Raw genomic sequence first — 18,847 nt, 5'->3', positions numbered from 1 at the left:
TATTGTGAATTTCTTCGACATTTCATTGGCTACCAAATAGTCTGGGATAATAGAACAAATAATGTACCAATCAGAGGAAAACAATTTTAGAACAACCAATCCGATGTCGCGGCCACGTTCATGCGAGATAAGTAGTAAATTCGTACCGAATCTACAATATATCCATCCTTCTTTTGAACGACACCCTGGTAATAACGTTAGATCAACTAAGCTTAGCTATCTATGTATCCAAGCATGCCTTGTTGAAGTTGCATTTCATTGATCCAATTGATTCGCGTATTACGTCAAGTTCCTACAATCACGCCACGTGTACTTATTGCATCACGTGTCGGGATGAAACGGTCGCGGCGGCAGATGTGCAGGAAAGGACGCACCAGTGGCAGCAGCGATCTATATTTAGCCATCGGTGGACTGGCATAACAAAAATCTCACGCGTGAGGCGATGAAGCTGTCCAAGTCATCGAGTCACAGCTCCAGAGCGTCCACAGGCCGCAAGTCGACCAAGATATCCAAGTCGCCCCCTCAGACTCCCCCCGATGAATGCGATCCCGTTTGCCATGACCAACACTATGGCGTCCCCCAGTACCATCAACCGCCGCAGCGAGGGTATGCATCCAACCCCCCTGGCGTTCAGATGCCTCCACCATCGTCCAGTCTTCCGACCGCAGGGGGGGTATTCCACCACAATAACAACATGCCGTCTATGATGGAGCCAGCAGATGTGCTTCATCGACTCGAGACCAAGGAATCTCGGATGCACCAACTGAGTGCCCTCCTCGAAACGATGAAGCACGAGTCCGCAGGCACGGCCGAAGCCATGGAGAGGACGCTCCACGAGAACGACACGTTGCAGAGAATGAACCAACAGCTCACGTAAGAAGGACGAGATGAGCCAACTCCTTCCCTGGTCCATCCTGGTTTGATCGCAATGATGACGTAGACACGACTTGCAGGCGGCCATCGACGCCACCGAGCAGCACAAAACCGACCACGCCAAGCAAATCCAAGAAGTGATGACCGTGTTTACAGACGAACGGCGGGACTTGGAGAAAAAGTTTGAACTGTACATGGAGGTCGGTCCTAGTTGTCATTTTACAAAGAACCCATCCCTCCTCCTCATAATCGACGTTGTCGCAGAGTCGACAGGCGGAATTCGAGGCCGCGCGCGTCGCCCACGACGACCAAATCGCCAAGCTGTCACAGGACACCATGGCTCTTCAAGAGAAAAATCGGGAACTCAGCCATCAGTGCGAGTCTTGGCAAGACCAATATGGCGTATGTCGCGTCTCGTCATGCAAACACACGGGGTAATATCATGTTGGAGTTGTAGACTGCCAGTGACAACTTGAGCGCGTTAATGCGGGACCAAGAGGCAACCAAAGGCCAGCACAAGGCGGCCATGGAGGCGCTGGCTGCGACGTTGCAAGACGTGGACACGGAAAAGCAAGAGCTCGGTAAACTCTTGGCCGATGCGTTTCATGACCTGGAGCGGTGCCGCGCCGCCCTCTTGGAAGGTAAAAAAATTGTTGTATTATTGTGGTGAACCAGTTCTAAAACCATTATCAACACTTGTGTGAATCGTTGTAGCCAACAACAACGTGACCCAACTCAAGACGTCGTTAACCCAAAACGACCAGTCGTGGACCAACACCCTGACGAGTCTGGAATCCCAAATCCTCGAGAGCCATGCACAGCAGCAACTTGTGAAAGACGCCCTCCGTGTCGCCGAAGCAGCGTTGCAGGTAAGCCCCCCCCCCGCTCACTACTCGAACTTCTTCTACTGCCAGCAACTCGAACGGTACCTATGACCCCAACCAGGTCGAACGATCCCAGAAAGAAGAACTCAACGCTGCGATGCGGACGGAACTGCAGCGATACACGGACGAGCTTGACGACGTTCAAGCCAAACACGCGACATCGCTGGCGGTGGTCGTGGCCGAGCGAAACGAATGCCAAGATCGGTTGAGTCAAGTCAAAGAACGGGCGAAAGCGACCGACAAGCAGCTCCAGGCACTGAGACTCCAGTTTGAAGACGCGATGGAAGGCGCCAAGCTGACGCTGGCTGCCAAGACCGCAGACGCTGACAAGCAACGGGTTGTGGCAGATCGGAACCTGGCGGAAATGAACTCGCAGTGCATTGCGTTGGCACAGGACCTCGCCGCTTGCCAAGCAGCGAGGACGGACAGCGAAGGCAAGTTTGCACACTTGCAGCAAGGATGTGTGAAATTGAGTGCGTTGGTTGGCATAGACAGCTCGTCCTCGGTACGAATACGATATTGAACGATGGCTTACTCTACTTCGTGGTGACAATGTAAACACGGTAGATGGACGAGCTAGTGGGCAAAGTAGACTCGATTGTGGCCACGGCCAATGACCGCCTTACGTTGCTACAAGCGTGTCAGGCTCGGGAATCGCAGCTCTCGGTACGAAAAAGCCCTTTCTACTGCCCCATAGTTTGAACCACGCTGGTAGATGGACAGCCAAGCGTTTGCGGTGGAACATGCCCATCTGCAACAGAGCCTGCAATCATGCACGGACGAACTGGAGTCCGTCAAGCAGGACTGCGCGGCGTTGGTGGTGGAGATGCAATCGCTAACGGCTGCCCATGATAAGGCTTTGATGGAGATGCAGTCGTCGAGCCAGCGCAAGGTGGACGACGCTCTAGCCCAGCAGCAAGCGCTCGCAGTTAGTACCATGCAGCTTCAACGGTCTGTGGACGGACAGCGCGCCCGGATCGACCAACTCGAGGACGAAAAGCGCGAGCTATTGCAAGTACGTTGGATGTATTTGTGACGTACGTTTGGTGTCGGTATTTGTGTCCTTTCAGCCAAAATTGACTTTTGTACTGATTCTCGATCGATTTTTTGAATGGAATTTTAGATGCAAAAAGTACGGCCATTCACACTAATTTCATCAGTATTACATTAATTCGATATGTTGAAGCGTTGATGATTGGCCACTTGATTAGTGTTCTTCGTTATGATTGGTCAATCGATTGCTTGTCACTCCAATTGCCATATGTAGGAAGCGGATGCATTGAACAAGTCGTTGGAGACATCGTACCAAGTGAAAAATGCACTTCAGATGGACATGGACGCCACGAAACACCGTGTGGTGGTGCTACAGTCGGAACACAATGATCTTCAAGATGCACATGACCAATTGACTGCCGCGATGGCCACAAACAGGACCGACTGGAGTGCCAAGTTGGCCGAGTCGGACGCTTTATACCAACGAGATCGCCATGAATGGGACAAACAGTCGCGATCGCTGCTGGCCACTGTCGCAACGTTGGAAGGGCAAGTGACGTCGTTGAATGAGCTCGTCGTCCAAGCCAGGGAAGACAGCGACGCGTGTCGACGCCACGCGGCGGACCTGGCGGAAAGTTTGGAGCGTACGCGAGTAGAGCTGATCGACGCGCAAGATTCATGTGCCGAATGGAAAGATAAAGCAGATGGATTGGCTACGACCAGGTATTGCCTTTTGGATTTGGGTGTTGCTTCGCCAAATCTATCGATCGATTCATTATTGTACTGAATTTTGTATATGAAAAGCAGTCCTGCGGTGATTGGTATCACACTAATTGAAGTCGCACACTAATTTGACGTTGTTGATGGTTTCCTGCAATCAGATTGGCGAATTCCTTCAGCCAATTCTTCTGTACATTTGGTTCTGTCGATGTTCATTCTCCACGTCGCTCAGAATATACACAACAATATTGTGCATTTCACCCAAATTTGGACTAGAGAGTCATTTCGCCAAATAGCTTTCGAATCTACTATTTGATCCATAATTACCATAATTAATCTTATACACACAATACTTTACAATGATTAATATAAATGTGGTTTTGCCCAATGTGGAGGGGTCAAACGTTTGGATTGGCAGAAATTCGACATGACGTAATTTGATCGGCTCAGGCGGTTCTTTAGGGTGCGTCTGGTAACATTTAAAAATTAATATTCCATTTTCTGGCATAATGGGACAAACCAAAAAAATGCCATTTTCAAAATGGAGGTAAAAGGTCCATTTTGTAGTGTGGCGTTTTGGACCTTTTCAAGGAGTAAAAAATCCCACTTGGAATTATTGGATTTGGGTTAAAACTCTTCAAGCAAGACATATTTCAATTCTTATCCCAAAAATGGTATTTTCGGCCAGAATATTGTAATCTTTTCAGGTTACCAGACGGAACCTTGATCGATTTTCCGAATACATTCGACTCTGCTGAATGAGGGCTCCAGTTTCGAATCAATTGATAATACGAGCTATTGATTGCACCGATTGAGCCCCATATGCTACATATCTAGTTCGTCGGTGGAGAGCACGCTGCGAGCCGACTTGACTGCGTCTTCCGGCCAATGTCTCGCCCTGGCCGGGGACAAGCGGCGACTGGAAAGCACGGCCGCTTCCCTAGAAACGTAAAGCACTTTTCACGCTGATATTTGTTTGTCATTAAAATCATTTAAATCATCCACTTAGACTTAACGGACAACTGAACGCAGAATTGCACACGCTTCGACAGGAAAAGCAATGCCTCAACAAACATTTGGAAGGCAGAGATGACGAGTTGTTAGCCGTCCAAGGCGACCTCGCTCAAGTCAAAGCGGAACTTGAACGGTTCATATATTTGGTATATATCGACGAGGATATCATCTTTTTTTCTAGGGTCGCAAGATCCAAGCAAACACTGCAAACCGAATTGAGTCGCGCCGCAGAAGATTTAAACGATAGTTTGCGACAGCTGGAAGTGGTGATGATCGTGATCTTGTCGTTTTACCCCACATTTGAACTTGGATGCTGCTGATTCGCCAAATAATTCGAGTTTTTTCTACTGACTTTTGTATGTGAATCGTAATGGAATCACACTAGTTGAAGTCTCACACTAATTGGATACTGGTGATGGGTTCCTGCAATAATAATTTTTTGCCGATTCTTCTGTTCATTTGGTTGTGTTGATTTATTTAGTTTGTCGCTCCAGGTTTGAATAAAATCAAATATAACGATCGTGATACACAATTCGATCAAAATTGAACCCTTTGTTTCCATGTAATTTTTTAAAATGATAATAATAATATATATATATATATAATTCTGTAATTAAGTGGAGTAAATGCTCGCTAGCTACGGCGAGAGTTTCGATCTCAAGAAAAGGCTCATGCTGCCGCGGAAGAAGGGTGTCGTAAGGACATGGATATGCTGCGCACTGACCACATGGAAGCGATGGCTTTGAACGAGGAGCTGCAAGCCAAGATCTCCACGATCCAGAGCGCTGCCAACGCCACGATTAATGACTTGGTCGCCGAGCTCACGCATGCAGAAGACTTGCTCAAAGCTGACCAAGCCCGGCGAGCACAAGACGACGAACTGCTGCGAAGCCAGTGCAGGTCTTGTCGATTGACTCCAAATATTTGGAGTTTTGGGCAGATTCGCCAAATCTATCGATGATCGATTCTTCTTTGTATTGACTTTTGTATGTAAGAATTGTCGTGCTTGAAATGATTGACGATTTGGCAACGAATTTCTGGACCCCGTTCAATCGAATCACGCTGACCAAACCGACGACGAATCGTTCCCATTGGCCAATCGGAAAATTCTTGTCGCTGATTGGCTACATTAGTTTTTCGCCTTTCTTCGTGCTTTCTGTGGAATCGTGAAAGCCAATGAAACTTCGCGGCGAGATTACGAATCGCATAGAATTGGGAAATATATATAGCAAATTCATAGTACTGGTTTTGTGTAATTTGGTTGGTGCTTTGGTTCTGGCGATTCTTCTGCACATTTGGTTGTGTCGACATTGATTTGGCATGTCGTTCTAGTTTAGTAGAATAGATACAAGAATACATATTGTCGATTTGATATACAAATTTGGGGAGGGGGTGCAATCGAATCGCGCCGACCAAACCGATCCACAATCGATCTGATTGGTTGAATTTCATTGAGAAGGTTTTGATTGGTTAATAATTTTGAGCTCGTCTGAAGTAGCCAATCAAATCGATTTCAATTTCAACGAGAAACCACGCCACAGCACGAAATTTCACTGGAAAGCACAATACTCTCCTCTGGTTTTTGTAACCCTGACAAGTGAAGGGTATATGTATTGTCCTTTTCGATGAAATATGGATTTGTTAGGTGGTGATTCACGAATCGAGTTGTGTCAGATATTTAGCTTACTCAATGTATGGTATACATATTTAAAGGTATACTTTAAACCGCAGGGCTAACTACATTGATTGATGATTGGATCACATGACTCAATAGTATAAATTGATTGGCTAGATTATTCTAACATGCATTCGCCTGATTCATTCAATTCTACTGGAAAGGCCAAGTAATTGAGAACAGATTTGACAATATGGATTGCAGGTATGTCGAAGACGATTTGAAGCGCAAAGAAGTCGAGTGGAAGGAAGCGACGATGATGCTCAAGCGGGAGTTGGCCGTGCGTCGAGACAACTACGACAGCCTCGAGACCAAGTACCAAAAGCAAAAAGAGGTATTTTGCATTTGATTCGAAGTTGGAGTGGGTAGTCCAATCGAATAGCGCCAGCCCAAACGCAGAGACAATCGACTAGCCAATGAAATTGCTTCATATTCTAAATTCCAACCAATGGTAGTCTGGCCCAAGGTTTTCGCCCATTTGTACCAGTTGAACTATTTATATTCAATTTTCGTATGGTATACAGTGTATGGTATTCATTTGTCTTTTGAGTCGATTTCTTAAATTAACTGCCCAGTCCAAATTTGGATGAAAAGAACAGTACATTTTGATAGTATGGTTCATTTCACCAAAATTTGGATGACTTGTGAAGCATTTCGCCAAATAGCATTCGAATCCACTTGATCCAATTTAAGCGTGTACACACTATACTATACAAAGATCAGTATATATGCGGTGTTGTCTAATGTGATGGGATCAATCGTTTGGATGATTGGCAGATATTTTTGACAGGACGTGATTTGATTGGCTTAGACGGTTTCCTAATGACATTCGATTCTGCTACAGGCTCCAGTTTCGAATCGATTTGATAGTATGGACATATGGGGTTTGTTGTGTAGATGTTGGAAGCCAAGAAGGTCGAAGTGGATAAGCTTACAAAGGACAACGAACAGCGGCAGCTCAAGTTGGCCGAGCTCGAGCGCAAGCTGGCTCCGCTGGCCAACATCAAGGAAACGACGGCGACTCGACTTAGCGAAATGAAACTCGTTTGCGTACGGATATACAGTATATATATATTATATATAGACTCACAGCTTGATATTGTGTAGGATGCCAAGCTAAAAGAATCGCATGATCTCGAGGAAAAGCTACGAGATGACCTGGTGCGGCTCCAGAAAGAAAAACGAGATTTAGAGTCGAGCCATTTGAGGGCGAAAGACGAGCTCGATCACAGTGCCAGTGGCCGGTATACGCTGGTCCACCAACAATTAACAAGGTAATCGGCCACAGAAAATATATTATGGATTAGATATTGTCCTTTTACCCCAAATTTGGACTTTTGTGCTCATTCGCCAAATCCCTCATTGATCGATTCTTTGTACTGACTTTTGTATGTAACAATTGTCCAGTGTCATACTAATATAAGTCACACACTAATTCGATGTTGCATCGGTCAAAGAGAGGATTTGATTGGCCGCTTGATTCTTGTTCTGGATTTTGATTGGTTGATCGATTGTCTGCCAATTTGGAAGTATTCTGCTCATTCGATTGAGCACGCCACTCAATTAATTTCGAATCGCCTGCTGGACATTATAATAACGTTATTGAGGATTCCTTTGAAGTGCTTTTGATTGGCTATTTCTTAAAATACAAGTTATATTCAGCCAATCAGAATTGAAAGATGGATTCAAAGAACCATCCATGAAGCTTTATCGCATGCCCAAGTTCATGAAAAGCCTCATATAAATATTGTGAATTCGCTATAAACTTCCGAAATTCGCGTGGTTTGATTGATCAATATTCAATCATGCTGGAGTTCTGATTGGTTGAATATACTTGGCCTTTCTGTAAGAGCCAATCAAATACACTCAAAATTGGATTATACAATAGCGTCGATTCGTGACTCGATTCACCAGCGAGATTCGATTCGACGGGGTCTGGAAATTTGTACCGAATCCACAATATATATTTATATATATATTATGTCTCGATAGTGAGAACAAGCTGCTTAAGTCTACGTTGGATCGGACCAAGCTCGAGCTACACCATGCGACGGACAACGTGGCAGCACTAGCCCAACGACTGGACGCGCAGCAGAACGCATCGAACGCGACGATTGCCGACTTGAGTGGTCGGCTCCAAGGACTGGACCAGCAGTACCAAGCAGCGTTGGCATCGTTGTCAAGGGAGCTGACTGTAGAGAAGGAAAAGTGCCAGGACCACTTGCTTCAAAAGCATCAGCTCATGAAACAGCTGCGCAAATTGCAACGACCTGGCAGCACCACCAGCAGCAGTACCAGCAGCAGCGATGACCTCGCAGACCAGCAAGTGTTTACGTCGAGGACGCACCCAGAATTGGCGGACTACGCAACGTCGTCGGCACTGACTCCAGTCGCCAAAACTTCCCCCAGATCGAACACAAACGTAATGGCGTGCAGCTATGATCTGACGAATATCCCCGTTGCTCTATTACGAGCTCAAATTGGGCTCGACATGTGCTCGTTTGACAAGCTAAGCCACAACAATAACAACAATACCACCACCCCCACCAGCAATCAGGTTTCCGAAGGGGTCGTGCCGTCGCTGAATCTGGACAACTTGAATAGGTACGAGCGAGGTGGCTGTGGCTAGTGTGATTTCGCTGCGCACAGACATAACATATTGGGATATGGGTGAGTAGATTGTCGACTCCGTCCCTGGTCGAGCTCAGCCATCGCATGGAGTCAGCGCTGTCCCAACGAAGCAGCAGTCATGACGAAGCCAGTGGGAAACTCAAGGCCAAGACGTATTCCAAGTCTACTACTGCCAAGGACACGTTGAAACTCATCAAGAGGAAGATCAAGCAAGACGACAACAAGCTGAAGGCCACGGCGTCGCTGCCAAAATTGGTTTAACACGTGTCGCTCGTTGGAGTAGTAGTTAGTTACGTTAGTTACGTTAGTTACTGTACGGCTAAGTCGTTAGAGGAGGCAACTTGTACAGGTAAATGGGGAACGCGGCGTCGCTGGTGCCTGGCGGGTCGATGGGGCAAAACTGGCTGGACACCATGTACGGATCCATGACGTGGACCCTGTATAAATAAGTGACAATGCGCAATTCCTTGTGTCGAAGCTTGGACGTGCACGCGAGCAGCTTGCGGAAGATCTGCCGCAGCCCTCGTTCGATGAGGAACAGAAAGATCACAGTCACGTCGTCGTCCAAGTCCATATCGAGCGCGTTGCCGCAATAAATAGTTACTCTGTCGTCCACGCCAAGTCGCTTGGCGGCTTCGTTGATTTGACACACGCGGTCTGCGTCGATTTCCATGCCCACGCATCGGGCCACGTGGAGACTGCTGGCGGCATACAGCAGCACTCGGCCATCACCGCATCCCACGTCGCACACCACGTCGCTGCCGTTCACTTGGGCCAGCGAAAAGGCCTGCTCGATCACGCCCACTGGCGTCGAGTGCAGGACCTTCCGTGGGGCCAACATCTTTTCGAATCCATCAACTATACGTAGTAGTACTATGCGGTTGTTTAGTAGTTCGGCGGAGTGCTTGAGATTGGTATGGCTATTTAGTAGATACTATTAGTACAAGTAGTAGTACGATTTGAACATTTTTTGCGTCGAACTGCATTTGTTTGGTCCAGTCACATGATGCTGGCCCGCGCAATCCGTAGCCGCTTCGTGAAGCAGTTTAGCACAAACGCCAAGCCTGGCCATTACAATGGTGATGATGATGGCGCACAACTCTTAGGTGTTCTGACGTCCATGTAGCATTCGTGTGGGGCGACGGTACAGTCGGTCAACTCGGCCTTGGCCCAGTGGAGAAGTCGGGCGTTGCGCGCAAGTACACGGAACTGGGTCCGCGATCGATCGATGCGTTTCGGGCACTGAATGCCAACGTGTCCAAGCTGTCTCTTGGCACGACCCACAGCGCTGCAGGTAAGCAGTCCAGACCCCACTTCTTGACGAACAACCTTCCATCCGCCCACCCTCTCGTCACCGTTGTCTCTTGCTAGTTGATGCGACTGGTCGCGTGTACACGTGGGGGTTCGGGGAAAAAGGCGAGTTGGGGCTAGGCGACAACATCAAAGAAGTCGACGTGCCGACGTGGGTGGAGCATTTGGACGGCGTGCATGTCGTCGACGTGTCGTGCGCTGTCCACCACACCGCGGCCCTGGACAACAAAGGGCGGCTATTCACATGGGGGTATGGCGGCACGTCCATGTCTGACAGCGCGCTGGGCTTGGGCCCTTCCGATGGACAGAACGTCACGCTCCCCACGCTCGTCGAAACGTTCATCGACGATGTATGTTGTGTACAAATGTGTTCGTTTGACCCACAGACTTAGGGCGTTCGGGTGCAAGCGGTGGACTGCGGCGACTCGCATACGGTGGCGCTGTCTGCGGACGGCGAGATCTGGACATGGGGCCGCGGCGACAACGGCCGACTAGGCAACGGCGAGCTCATTTCCCTCGACTTTCCCGAGCCACTCGACTTTTTCGACTCGATGACATGCGTGGCCATAGCCGCTGGTCGGTCGTTTTCATTGGCGCTTCGGGACGACGGTCGAGTGTTTGGCTGGGGCAAGAACAACCGTACGTCGTCGTCGCCTTCCGGATAAATAGATCGAACTCTGTCACATGGAATTGTCACATCAAGAGTAGACTTCCAGCTGGGTCTTGAAGGCGGCGTGCTCGACATTAACAACGCCATGGAGCGCATTCCCATTGAAATTCGCGGCTTTGAAGGTAGTAGGATCGATATGACATGTTTTGATGATAATATTGTCTTTCTTTTACCCAAATTTTGGACTTTCTTTGCCAAATCTATCGATATATCGATTCTTTATCCTGACTTTTGTATGTAAACATCGTCCAGTATCACACTAATTTCAGTCACATACCAACATTGATCGAAATGTGAATTTGATTGGCCACTTGATTCGTGTTCTGTGTTTCGATTGGTCGTATATCGATGTCTGCCGATTTGGTTATATTCTGCTCCTTCGATTGAGAACCCAAACACTCTAATTTCGAATAAATCGACTTTCAATAACGATGATGGTATTGTTAGGGGAAAAGGTGGTCAAGATTGCGGCGGGTACGGAACACGCGGCCGCCTTGACCGAGACCGGCAAGCTGTTTGTATGGGGCGCCAACTTGTGGGTCTACCCGAACGAAATTACGCCGCTCAAGTCCAAGCGCCTCGTGGATGTGGCCTGCGGAGATCGGTCGACGTTGGTCGTTGCTGGTATTGGCCATTTAACCAAAAATATTTGGACTTTTATGCTGATTCGCCAAATTTATACCGATCGATGGTTTTATATGTAACAGTGTCGTCCTGTGGTGATTGTAATTAAGAACACACGAATTTTTAAAGTCATACACTATTTGATGCTGGTTTGCTGCAATCTGATTGGCTCAATTATTCTGCCCATTCTTGTGTACGTTTATTTGGTTGTGTCGATTCTTTCTCCATGTCGTTCCAGTGTATACGATAGGTGTGTGTCGGTGGTGTGCTACTAACGAGGGGTTCTTGTAGACGACGGCTCGGTGTACTCGTTCGGCAAGCGGGGCATTGGTCGCTCCAACTACTTGGGCCATTACGACACAAACCCGCAACCGCAGCCCAAGCAAATCGACGCGCTGGCCACCCACTTCGTCACGAGGTACGCGATGCCTCTGTGAAAATGGGAAAATTCCTCACGTGTCGGTAGTGTATCCTGCGGATACCGCCATTTGGGCGTCCTCGCCAAGGCCGACGGGGGCTCGGTGGACTCGGATTTTTCCCTGCGCAACTAGGGATTGAATATATAGTGTGAGTCAAGAACAATACACTGACGTGCAGTCCATCAGACTTTATAGTATGATTGGTTTGATAGATGTTCTACAAGTTGCAGTATTCACACAATCTGTTGATTAATATATTAATATTACTTCCGACGTTTGTCATATGAAACTGGAAGTACTACTAGTATAACTCAAATAAAACCAACGTTTTGGATACTTTGACCATCATTCTGCGTTTTGAAACCGCCGTCGAAAGGACGACAACGCCAAGCCTCGGCATTCCTGTCCAGGAGTGCTAGCTACGTAGCTACGTACAGACTGTAGTGCGACTTCTGCATGGCCATCCCATATAGAAACCCCGAAACCCCGAAATGTAAGCGTAACTTTTGAACATCCTACTTCTGCACGTATACTACTACTACATAGCACAACATATGCATAGGTTCCAGTTTGGCCATCCAATGGCACTGTAACTCGATGAGACGACGTAGATATAAAGGGTATGAAAAAGAAAGTCGACTGGCATGTTTACACAATGGAATCGGCGACGACGTTGGACGACACTGGGACGTGGCCGAGGGCGCGGTTCAAGCAGTCGACCAGCTTGTTGAACTTTTCCTGCTCGATCTTGGCCTTCTCGAGGTCCAGCTCCCGGTCCTTCTCGCGCATCTCCTTTTCGTGGCGCAACTTGCGCTCGTTCTGCTTTTCTTCGAGTTCCTTCATGTGCAGCTCCTTGTGGAATCGCATGCGCTCGAACTCCAACCGTTCCCAATCCAACTGGTACTTTTGCAGTTCGATGGTCTTGGGATCGAGAGGGGGTGGGCGATTGCCAGAAAATGAGCCAGGCATAGACGACGCAGGTCGCTTGTTCGGAGTGGACTGGCGCGTGGATTGCTGGACGATGGCGTTCATGGCCAGGTGGGTCTCGCTGTCGAGGTCGCCTCCGTCGTCCATGCCACCCGGCAATCCCATCATGTTCATGGGCAGGGATGTCATCAGGCCCATGTTGACGTTGCATTGGGCAAGGTAGTTGCGTCGCAAATCCTCGTTCTTTGCCAGCACTTGGTACTCTTGCCATCGCACAGGATGAGCGCCGCTCAAGTGGCTTCGGATATTGTCCACCCGGAACGATCGGAAGTACTTGGTCGTGGTCAGGCCACGGCGGCGCTTGCGTTGATTGGGCGACGACGACGCCTCGTCGTCTTCTTTTTCGCGCACTTCTCGGCCGAAGGACTTGCACAAGCCGCACACGGCCAAGATGACCTCGCCGGTGTGCGGATGGCGCTCCACAACTTGCAAGCCAAACTCGACTTCGTACTTTGGGATCCAGTGGTGACGTCGAAGTCGGTCTTTGATGTCCTTGAGCCCTTGCACACTGTTGTCGTCTTGCATCATCGACACCAAATTTGGAATTTCGAAATGAAAATAGGAATGGAGGGCCTAAATCCATCTATTCTAGTCCTAGCCCTCCCCATCCCGACTATATTGCCCTTTGTATTCAGGACTAAAACTTGAAGGAGAACATTGCATACAAAAGCCAAGTGCTCAGATACGCCGTCCGGATAATACATGCATCATACTATTTTACAGTTCCATCCGGACTATTTACAATAAACTGTATAATTTTACCGCGAGACTGAAAAACACAGTTTTGACGAATTAGCCAATAACATGCTATCAATGGATAATTTTGTCCAATCATCGGTATCATGTAGTCGACAGAAAGCCAATAATCACTTTCCTTTGGGTACATGGATCCTTCAAACGCGCTCGTGGCTCACACTTCACTAAATCGTCGAGTGCATCGGCAGCCCGCCAAAGCACAACCTTCTCTGACCAGTGACACAAGTTCTCATGTGTGAATGACCGGTATTCCTTACAACCCGTTGCTTAGAACAGTCGTCATTCTCAACCGTATCGTCCATTGCGAGTCCATATACCTACAGTATCACAACCTTGACATACTAAAGCGCAGGTGAGCTTTGCTCTCCATTCTGTGAATTGACTGTGAGACCGAAATAGGCAGTCCCTACATAGTCGAGCATCTTCAGCCTGTCTATCCAGGTGCAGGTTGAAATGACTATTTACTATAACGTTATAGGGCGGGAAGGTGGTCAAAGATCTCACAAGTGAATTCCACGTCATCAGAAATCTAACCCTGGCATCGCATTAGGCATGTACATATCGAGGTGATGTGTACATGGCATCAATACCAGCATTGAGGATGTGCTTGGCGGCTACGGCACGATTGACTTGTTGGTGGATGTCCAAGTTGCCGTCCACAGTGTACATAAACGGCAGATCGAGCGCCGACCCAGAATGACCCCATTAGGCGATACTCCCTGTCCATTGCATGGGCCGATGGAAGGATGTTGCCTGTCGGTGGCTTTCGCAACATCATGCGCTGTGCTCCAAACTCGACCAAGTACGTCGGTTTGCTTTGCCCGTGCTTTAATTGGTGCACACATAAGCCCACGTTCTTCCCCGCCATGGGAAATGCTCCTCCGGATACGCCTGTAGTCGCACAAGATCCAACGGCTGCCGCATCGGCTCCACGTCCGCCGCTACATCTGGTTCCTGTGTCTAAACATCAATCAGTTTTGGTTGACGACCAACATGGATACTACGGATAATGTATCCGTAGAAGGCAATCGAAGGCCTCCCAACCGGGATCGAACTCGGGACGGATTGCTTGCACCTATACATATGCGTATTGACTTTTCACATCAGAACCCCTTGTGGCTTCAGCCGGAATCGGCAGGGGTAGGGCTGCGCCACAAGGGGTTCTGGTAGGGTATTATAAATACTCAATAAAACCAACTTTTTGATGTTTTGACCAACATTCGGACTTTTGAAACCACCCCCCACGTTTGATTTCACGACCGTTTCGTATTCAGGAATGTCCACCCAGACACGGTGAGTATGCGTCCAAAGGTTGCACCCAAGTGGACATAGAACCGAACGCTCTGAGGGCATCCCCACCGGTGCGACTGTAATATCAGACTGTAAAATCCCGTTTTACAGTTCCTGTATTTTGATTTTTGTCCACCCCAGCGGTAAAACGTAAAACATCCGAATAATGTAAATGAACGCCTGGCGCGACGGCGTGGAAGGAAGTCGATGATGACATGGATCAAGCTTGGGAGATTCCTGGCTTTCATCAGTCTTCTGCGCGCCCTAAAGGATCTACTGCCAACCGCCAGCCAAACCTACCACGAGGTAGCAAGGCTGCGCATGCTCGGATTTACCTACTACCTAGGCCCCAATCCAATCTACGGCGAAGCCAAGTTTCGCCGTCATTTTGGAATTGTCACACCTATTTGAGCAAATCATGGACGGTGTGGTGATGCGTGATGAATACTACCCTTGGACGCATCTTGAGAGATGTTGATCCATGACCGGACAAGCTGGCAGTTTTCGTCGGTCGTGAAGTTGGAGCATTGGCTGATTTCATTTCTGAACCAACTGATTATTGACTCCATAACGCACATGATTGGACAAAATTATCCATTGATAGCATGTTATTGGCTAATTCGTCAAAACTGTATTTTACAGTCGCGACTGTAAATCTGGCCGATTTGCCGTCTCGCGGTAAAATTTTACAGTTTCCTGTATTTTTCAGTCGCCCTGTGGGGTTGTCAAAACTGTAAATAATCCGGATAGAACTGTATAATAGCGTTTACAGTCGCACCGGTGGGGATGCTCTGACATAATGATGACGTTGATACAGTACTACTCTATTACCTGGGAGATATACTTGTATCCAGTAGAATATGGCACACACATGGAGTGTCCATTGCCACATACAAGAAACTGCAATCGTCGATATCGGCAATCCAACTCACAATGCGCCACCGACAGGTTCCAGTCCCCGCCGAATTATGTTGCCTGACGAGTTGTACTGGGGCAAGTGAAGACAAAGAAAGGCCAATGATCTCGTTGTCAAGCATTCACACAGCGTTTTAGTGTTTTGGATGCATTTCTCAAGGTGAACACTGGGAACGACACTGTTAATAAAGATTATGATTCTCTTCATTCAGTCAGCGAGAACATTCACAGTATTATTATGCATAACCTTATCGTTTGCTCTGCGCACTTGAAGTACCTGAATCATATCTAAATTTCGGCAAATCAATGATTCACTGTTTGAAGTACACTAACTATCTTGACACTTCCATGACTTCTATTCCTAACAATTAATTTTACCTTGTATTTGAATCTAACTATGGAGCTTGGACTATACGAATGCCGCTACCCAGTTCGAGTTGTAAAAACTGCATGAGATTTGCTCCAACAAACACAATCAAATTTCGGCAAATCAATGATTGCTTACGTTATGCAAATCAATGATTGCTTACGTTATACATTGCTGTTGTCAGAGCGACTAGTTAAATCAATCGTGCATACTACGCCCTTTGAAGTTCACGATTCTGTGTGAATATATCTATCTAATTGGTACTGTACTTCGCCATCATTGTGTCCTCCTCCTGTCATGGCAACCAATGTTTTTTTATGATTGCCTAGTTTTGGTATTGACTATCTTTGTAAAACACGTCGAGTTTCACACAAATAGAAGTCACAACTTAGATGTGTGACTTGGTTGAAGCGAGAACTCCATTGGTTAATTGTTTGGGTTTTGATTGGCCGATCGATTTTGTGCCGTCCTTTCAGCCAAATATTTAGGATTTTTGGGTGATTTGCCAAATCCGTCGATCGATTTTTTGTACTGAATTTTGTTCATAAAATTACTTTAGCGGTTACGCCCATCACATTACAGTGAACGAGAGAATTTATGCCACACTTTGAATCGAAGTAGGATCTAAATGTTGAAGTCTGATTGGCCAAACTCGATTGTTTTGACAAATCAAACCAACGTTTGAAATACATGATTCTGATTGGATATGTACAACAATATTGTGAGACGAACTTCGGTGTAGCTTAAATTCCCTCGTACATTCAACATCTTTTATTGTCCTTTTACCCTGAATTTGGATTTTTGTGCTGATTCGCCAAATCTATCCATCGATTCTTTGTATTGACTTTTGTATGTAAAAATCGTCCAGTCTCATACTAATTGAAGTTACACACTAATTCGATGTTTCATTAATCGAATGAGCAGCACCAAATCGGCAGACAATCGATCGACTAATCAAAACCCAGATCACGAATCAAGTAGCCAATCAAATCCACTATTCGACCGAGCACCCCACTCCAATTTCGAATCGACTTGAAAATACTCGAGTTTGTTGAATAAACACAACAATACCCTTTTTCCAATTTCTTGACAATACCACTGTTTGAACCAAACTTGTAGCAACCTTATATACTATTAATAGTACACGACAATTTATTCCACCAGAAGTGTGTCGATACCGATATATATCTCGACTGTGTTGCAATCATTGAAAATGATATCTTTTTCTCGCGCTTACACTGGGTTCATCAACCGGATTGTTTAATTGATAATACTAGTTGAAACAATCTAATACTATGAGTTGATCTAATCTGATAGTTTTGAAATAACAAATTTATTTCAATCCATCACGTCTGTTGTGGTGTTTGAAGAGCCACTACCCGAAATGGATGATTAAAAACCTGACGGCAACGAATGTGCTCGTGTGCGATCTTATGGTGTTTTCACGTGTAGAACTAACTGTACGGCAAAGACCAGGCACCTCCACCTTTTTCTGATAGTTTTTTCGATCGCTTTGAAATAACTACAGATCGTATTCTGATTGCATTCTGAGCAATGTATTTCCGATATATATTATGTTACAGGTGCTAATTGAAGCGTGGAACCAAACCGTAACAATTGTCATGGTTAACATTTATATGAAAAGCGTGTGGTTGAAGCGATACCGGCATTGCAGGCGGACGGCTAATCTGGATGTAGTAGTACTGCGAAGGTTGTAACATACTTATAGTATTACTTGTACAGTAGTTAAAGTCAAACTTTGACCAGCACAACAACAATGGCCTCGATGCTCAGGCTTGCAAGACGTAGCACGAAGCCTAGGCAAGAATCAGCAACCCTGGCAATCGACATGCACCCCGAATACATCAAGCAAACGAGAGATGATGAATAAATACCTTTGACCATGACGGCCCAGACGATGCCAGAGAGGTTGATGGGGTCTTCCCAAGGTAGCCCCTTTCTGGTGCCAAATACATTGACTGCATTATCTTGATTTTGAGTTGAGTGAAGCAGAGCTAACCAAAATCAAGATAACGTATTTGGTACCAGAAATCATGAAGGGAGTACGTTGGGAAGGATCACGGCCGCCGCTGGTTCTAGATCGTTCAGCACTTGATGGGAATCTTTCACTTGTGCGTCTTGTTTCAACGACACTTGGTTGCCAATGGACCCGCTCAGGGCTTGGACGGTAGTCGACTTGGCAGCTTGGTCTTGTTCCTGCTGGATCAATGGTGTTGACTAGCATAGGTATGGACGAATATATAAATATAGATATGGGATTTGATAATACATATTTATATAGATATTTTGATACCATGAAACGGAATGGAGTCTTCGCCTGCCACTAGCGACTTACAATCACGTCCAACATTGCTGCTTTGATTATATCCACGGGCGCGTGTGCCGCCGCGAGCCTCGACCACAAATACGCCAAGCTAATATATATGGGATTAGATAAATAATTATATACAGCCTGGATAGGGCGAAAGTCACAACCACGCTACACCTACCACCACCGCCAAGGCCACAACGAACTATGCCGCGGCCACACCTACCATGACCACCGCCAAACCTACCATGACCACCGCCAAGACAAGAACCACGTGTGCCAAGCCCGCCACCACGGCCACACCTACTACCAGCGCCGCAAAGACAACAACCACCTCTTCCAAGGCCTCCGCCGCGGCTACACCTACCACCAACATCACCAATGCCACC

The 18,847-nt window shown here is 47.0% G+C and overlaps 5 protein-coding genes across 14 annotated transcripts; 2 read left to right on the top strand and 3 right to left on the bottom strand.

Annotated features, from left to right (window-relative positions):
- The first annotated feature begins 411 nt into the window (after window positions 1-411).
- H257_13620 (hypothetical protein) lies at window positions 412-9,649 on the top strand. Of its 3 annotated transcripts, XM_009841200.1 has the most exons (18): window positions 412-873; window positions 941-1,073; window positions 1,138-1,275; window positions 1,331-1,514; window positions 1,588-1,742; window positions 1,819-2,262; window positions 2,325-2,423; window positions 2,473-2,772; window positions 3,025-3,473; window positions 4,308-4,418; window positions 4,480-4,617; window positions 4,666-4,750; window positions 5,122-5,384; window positions 6,364-6,493; window positions 7,057-7,209; window positions 7,267-7,433; window positions 8,152-8,763; window positions 8,838-9,649. In XM_009841200.1, the coding sequence occupies exons 1-18, from the start codon at window positions 443-445 to the stop codon at window positions 9,049-9,051; spliced, it is 4,206 nt and encodes a 1,401-aa protein (XP_009839502.1). In that variant the 5' UTR covers window positions 412-442; the 3' UTR covers window positions 9,052-9,649. The 3 variants fall into 3 exon arrangements, with proteins under 3 accessions (XP_009839502.1, XP_009839500.1, XP_009839501.1); XM_009841198.1 differs by having other exon boundaries at window positions 4,480-4,750; XM_009841199.1 differs by lacking the exons at window positions 6,364-6,493; window positions 7,057-7,209; window positions 7,267-7,433; window positions 8,152-8,763; window positions 8,838-9,649 and having other exon boundaries at window positions 5,122-5,476.
- Window positions 9,025-9,638, bottom strand: H257_13621 (hypothetical protein). The gene has a single exon (XM_009841201.1). It carries the CDS (start codon window positions 9,629-9,631, stop codon window positions 9,110-9,112), a length of 522 nt encoding a protein of 173 aa, XP_009839503.1. The 5' UTR covers window positions 9,632-9,638; the 3' UTR covers window positions 9,025-9,109.
- A 121-nt stretch (window positions 9,650-9,770) lies between the features above and the next one.
- On the top strand, window positions 9,771-12,013 carry H257_13619. Of its 2 annotated transcripts, XM_009841196.1 has the most exons (8): window positions 9,771-9,869; window positions 9,917-10,084; window positions 10,162-10,451; window positions 10,494-10,740; window positions 10,810-10,893; window positions 11,219-11,395; window positions 11,687-11,813; window positions 11,862-12,013. In XM_009841196.1, the coding sequence occupies exons 1-8, from the start codon at window positions 9,794-9,796 to the stop codon at window positions 11,944-11,946; spliced, it is 1,254 nt and encodes a 417-aa protein (XP_009839498.1). In that variant the 5' UTR covers window positions 9,771-9,793; the 3' UTR covers window positions 11,947-12,013. The 2 variants fall into 2 exon arrangements, with proteins under 2 accessions (XP_009839498.1, XP_009839499.1); XM_009841197.1 differs by lacking the exons at window positions 11,687-11,813; window positions 11,862-12,013 and having other exon boundaries at window positions 11,219-11,582.
- Window positions 12,014-12,359: 346 nt separating this feature from the next.
- Window positions 12,360-13,343, bottom strand: H257_13618 (hypothetical protein). The gene has a single exon (XM_009841195.1). The coding sequence runs from the start codon at window positions 13,327-13,329 to the stop codon at window positions 12,463-12,465; it is 867 nt and encodes a 288-aa protein (XP_009839497.1). The 5' UTR covers window positions 13,330-13,343; the 3' UTR covers window positions 12,360-12,462.
- A 4,491-nt stretch (window positions 13,344-17,834) lies between these two features.
- On the bottom strand, window positions 17,835-18,754 carry H257_13617 (hypothetical protein). Of its 7 annotated transcripts, none has more exons than XM_009841190.1 (4): window positions 18,640-18,754; window positions 18,176-18,564; window positions 18,025-18,117; window positions 17,835-17,946 (listed from the first exon to the last, which is right to left on the bottom strand). In XM_009841190.1, exons 2-4 carry the CDS (start codon window positions 18,444-18,446, stop codon window positions 17,882-17,884), a joined length of 429 nt encoding a protein of 142 aa, XP_009839492.1. In that variant the 5' UTR covers window positions 18,447-18,564; window positions 18,640-18,754; the 3' UTR covers window positions 17,835-17,881. The 7 variants fall into 7 exon arrangements, with proteins under 7 accessions (XP_009839492.1, XP_009839494.1, XP_009839496.1 ...); XM_009841192.1 differs by having other exon boundaries at window positions 18,025-18,089; XM_009841194.1 differs by having other exon boundaries at window positions 18,025-18,144; window positions 18,197-18,564.
- Window positions 18,755-18,847: the final 93 nt, after the last annotated feature.

Source organism: Aphanomyces astaci (genome assembly GCF_000520075.1).
Source record: "Aphanomyces astaci strain APO3 unplaced genomic scaffold supercont1.50, whole genome shotgun sequence".
NCBI lineage: Eukaryota > Oomycota > Saprolegniomycetes > Saprolegniales > Verrucalvaceae > Aphanomyces > Aphanomyces astaci.
This window is presented reverse-complemented; position numbering and strand designations above follow the sequence as displayed.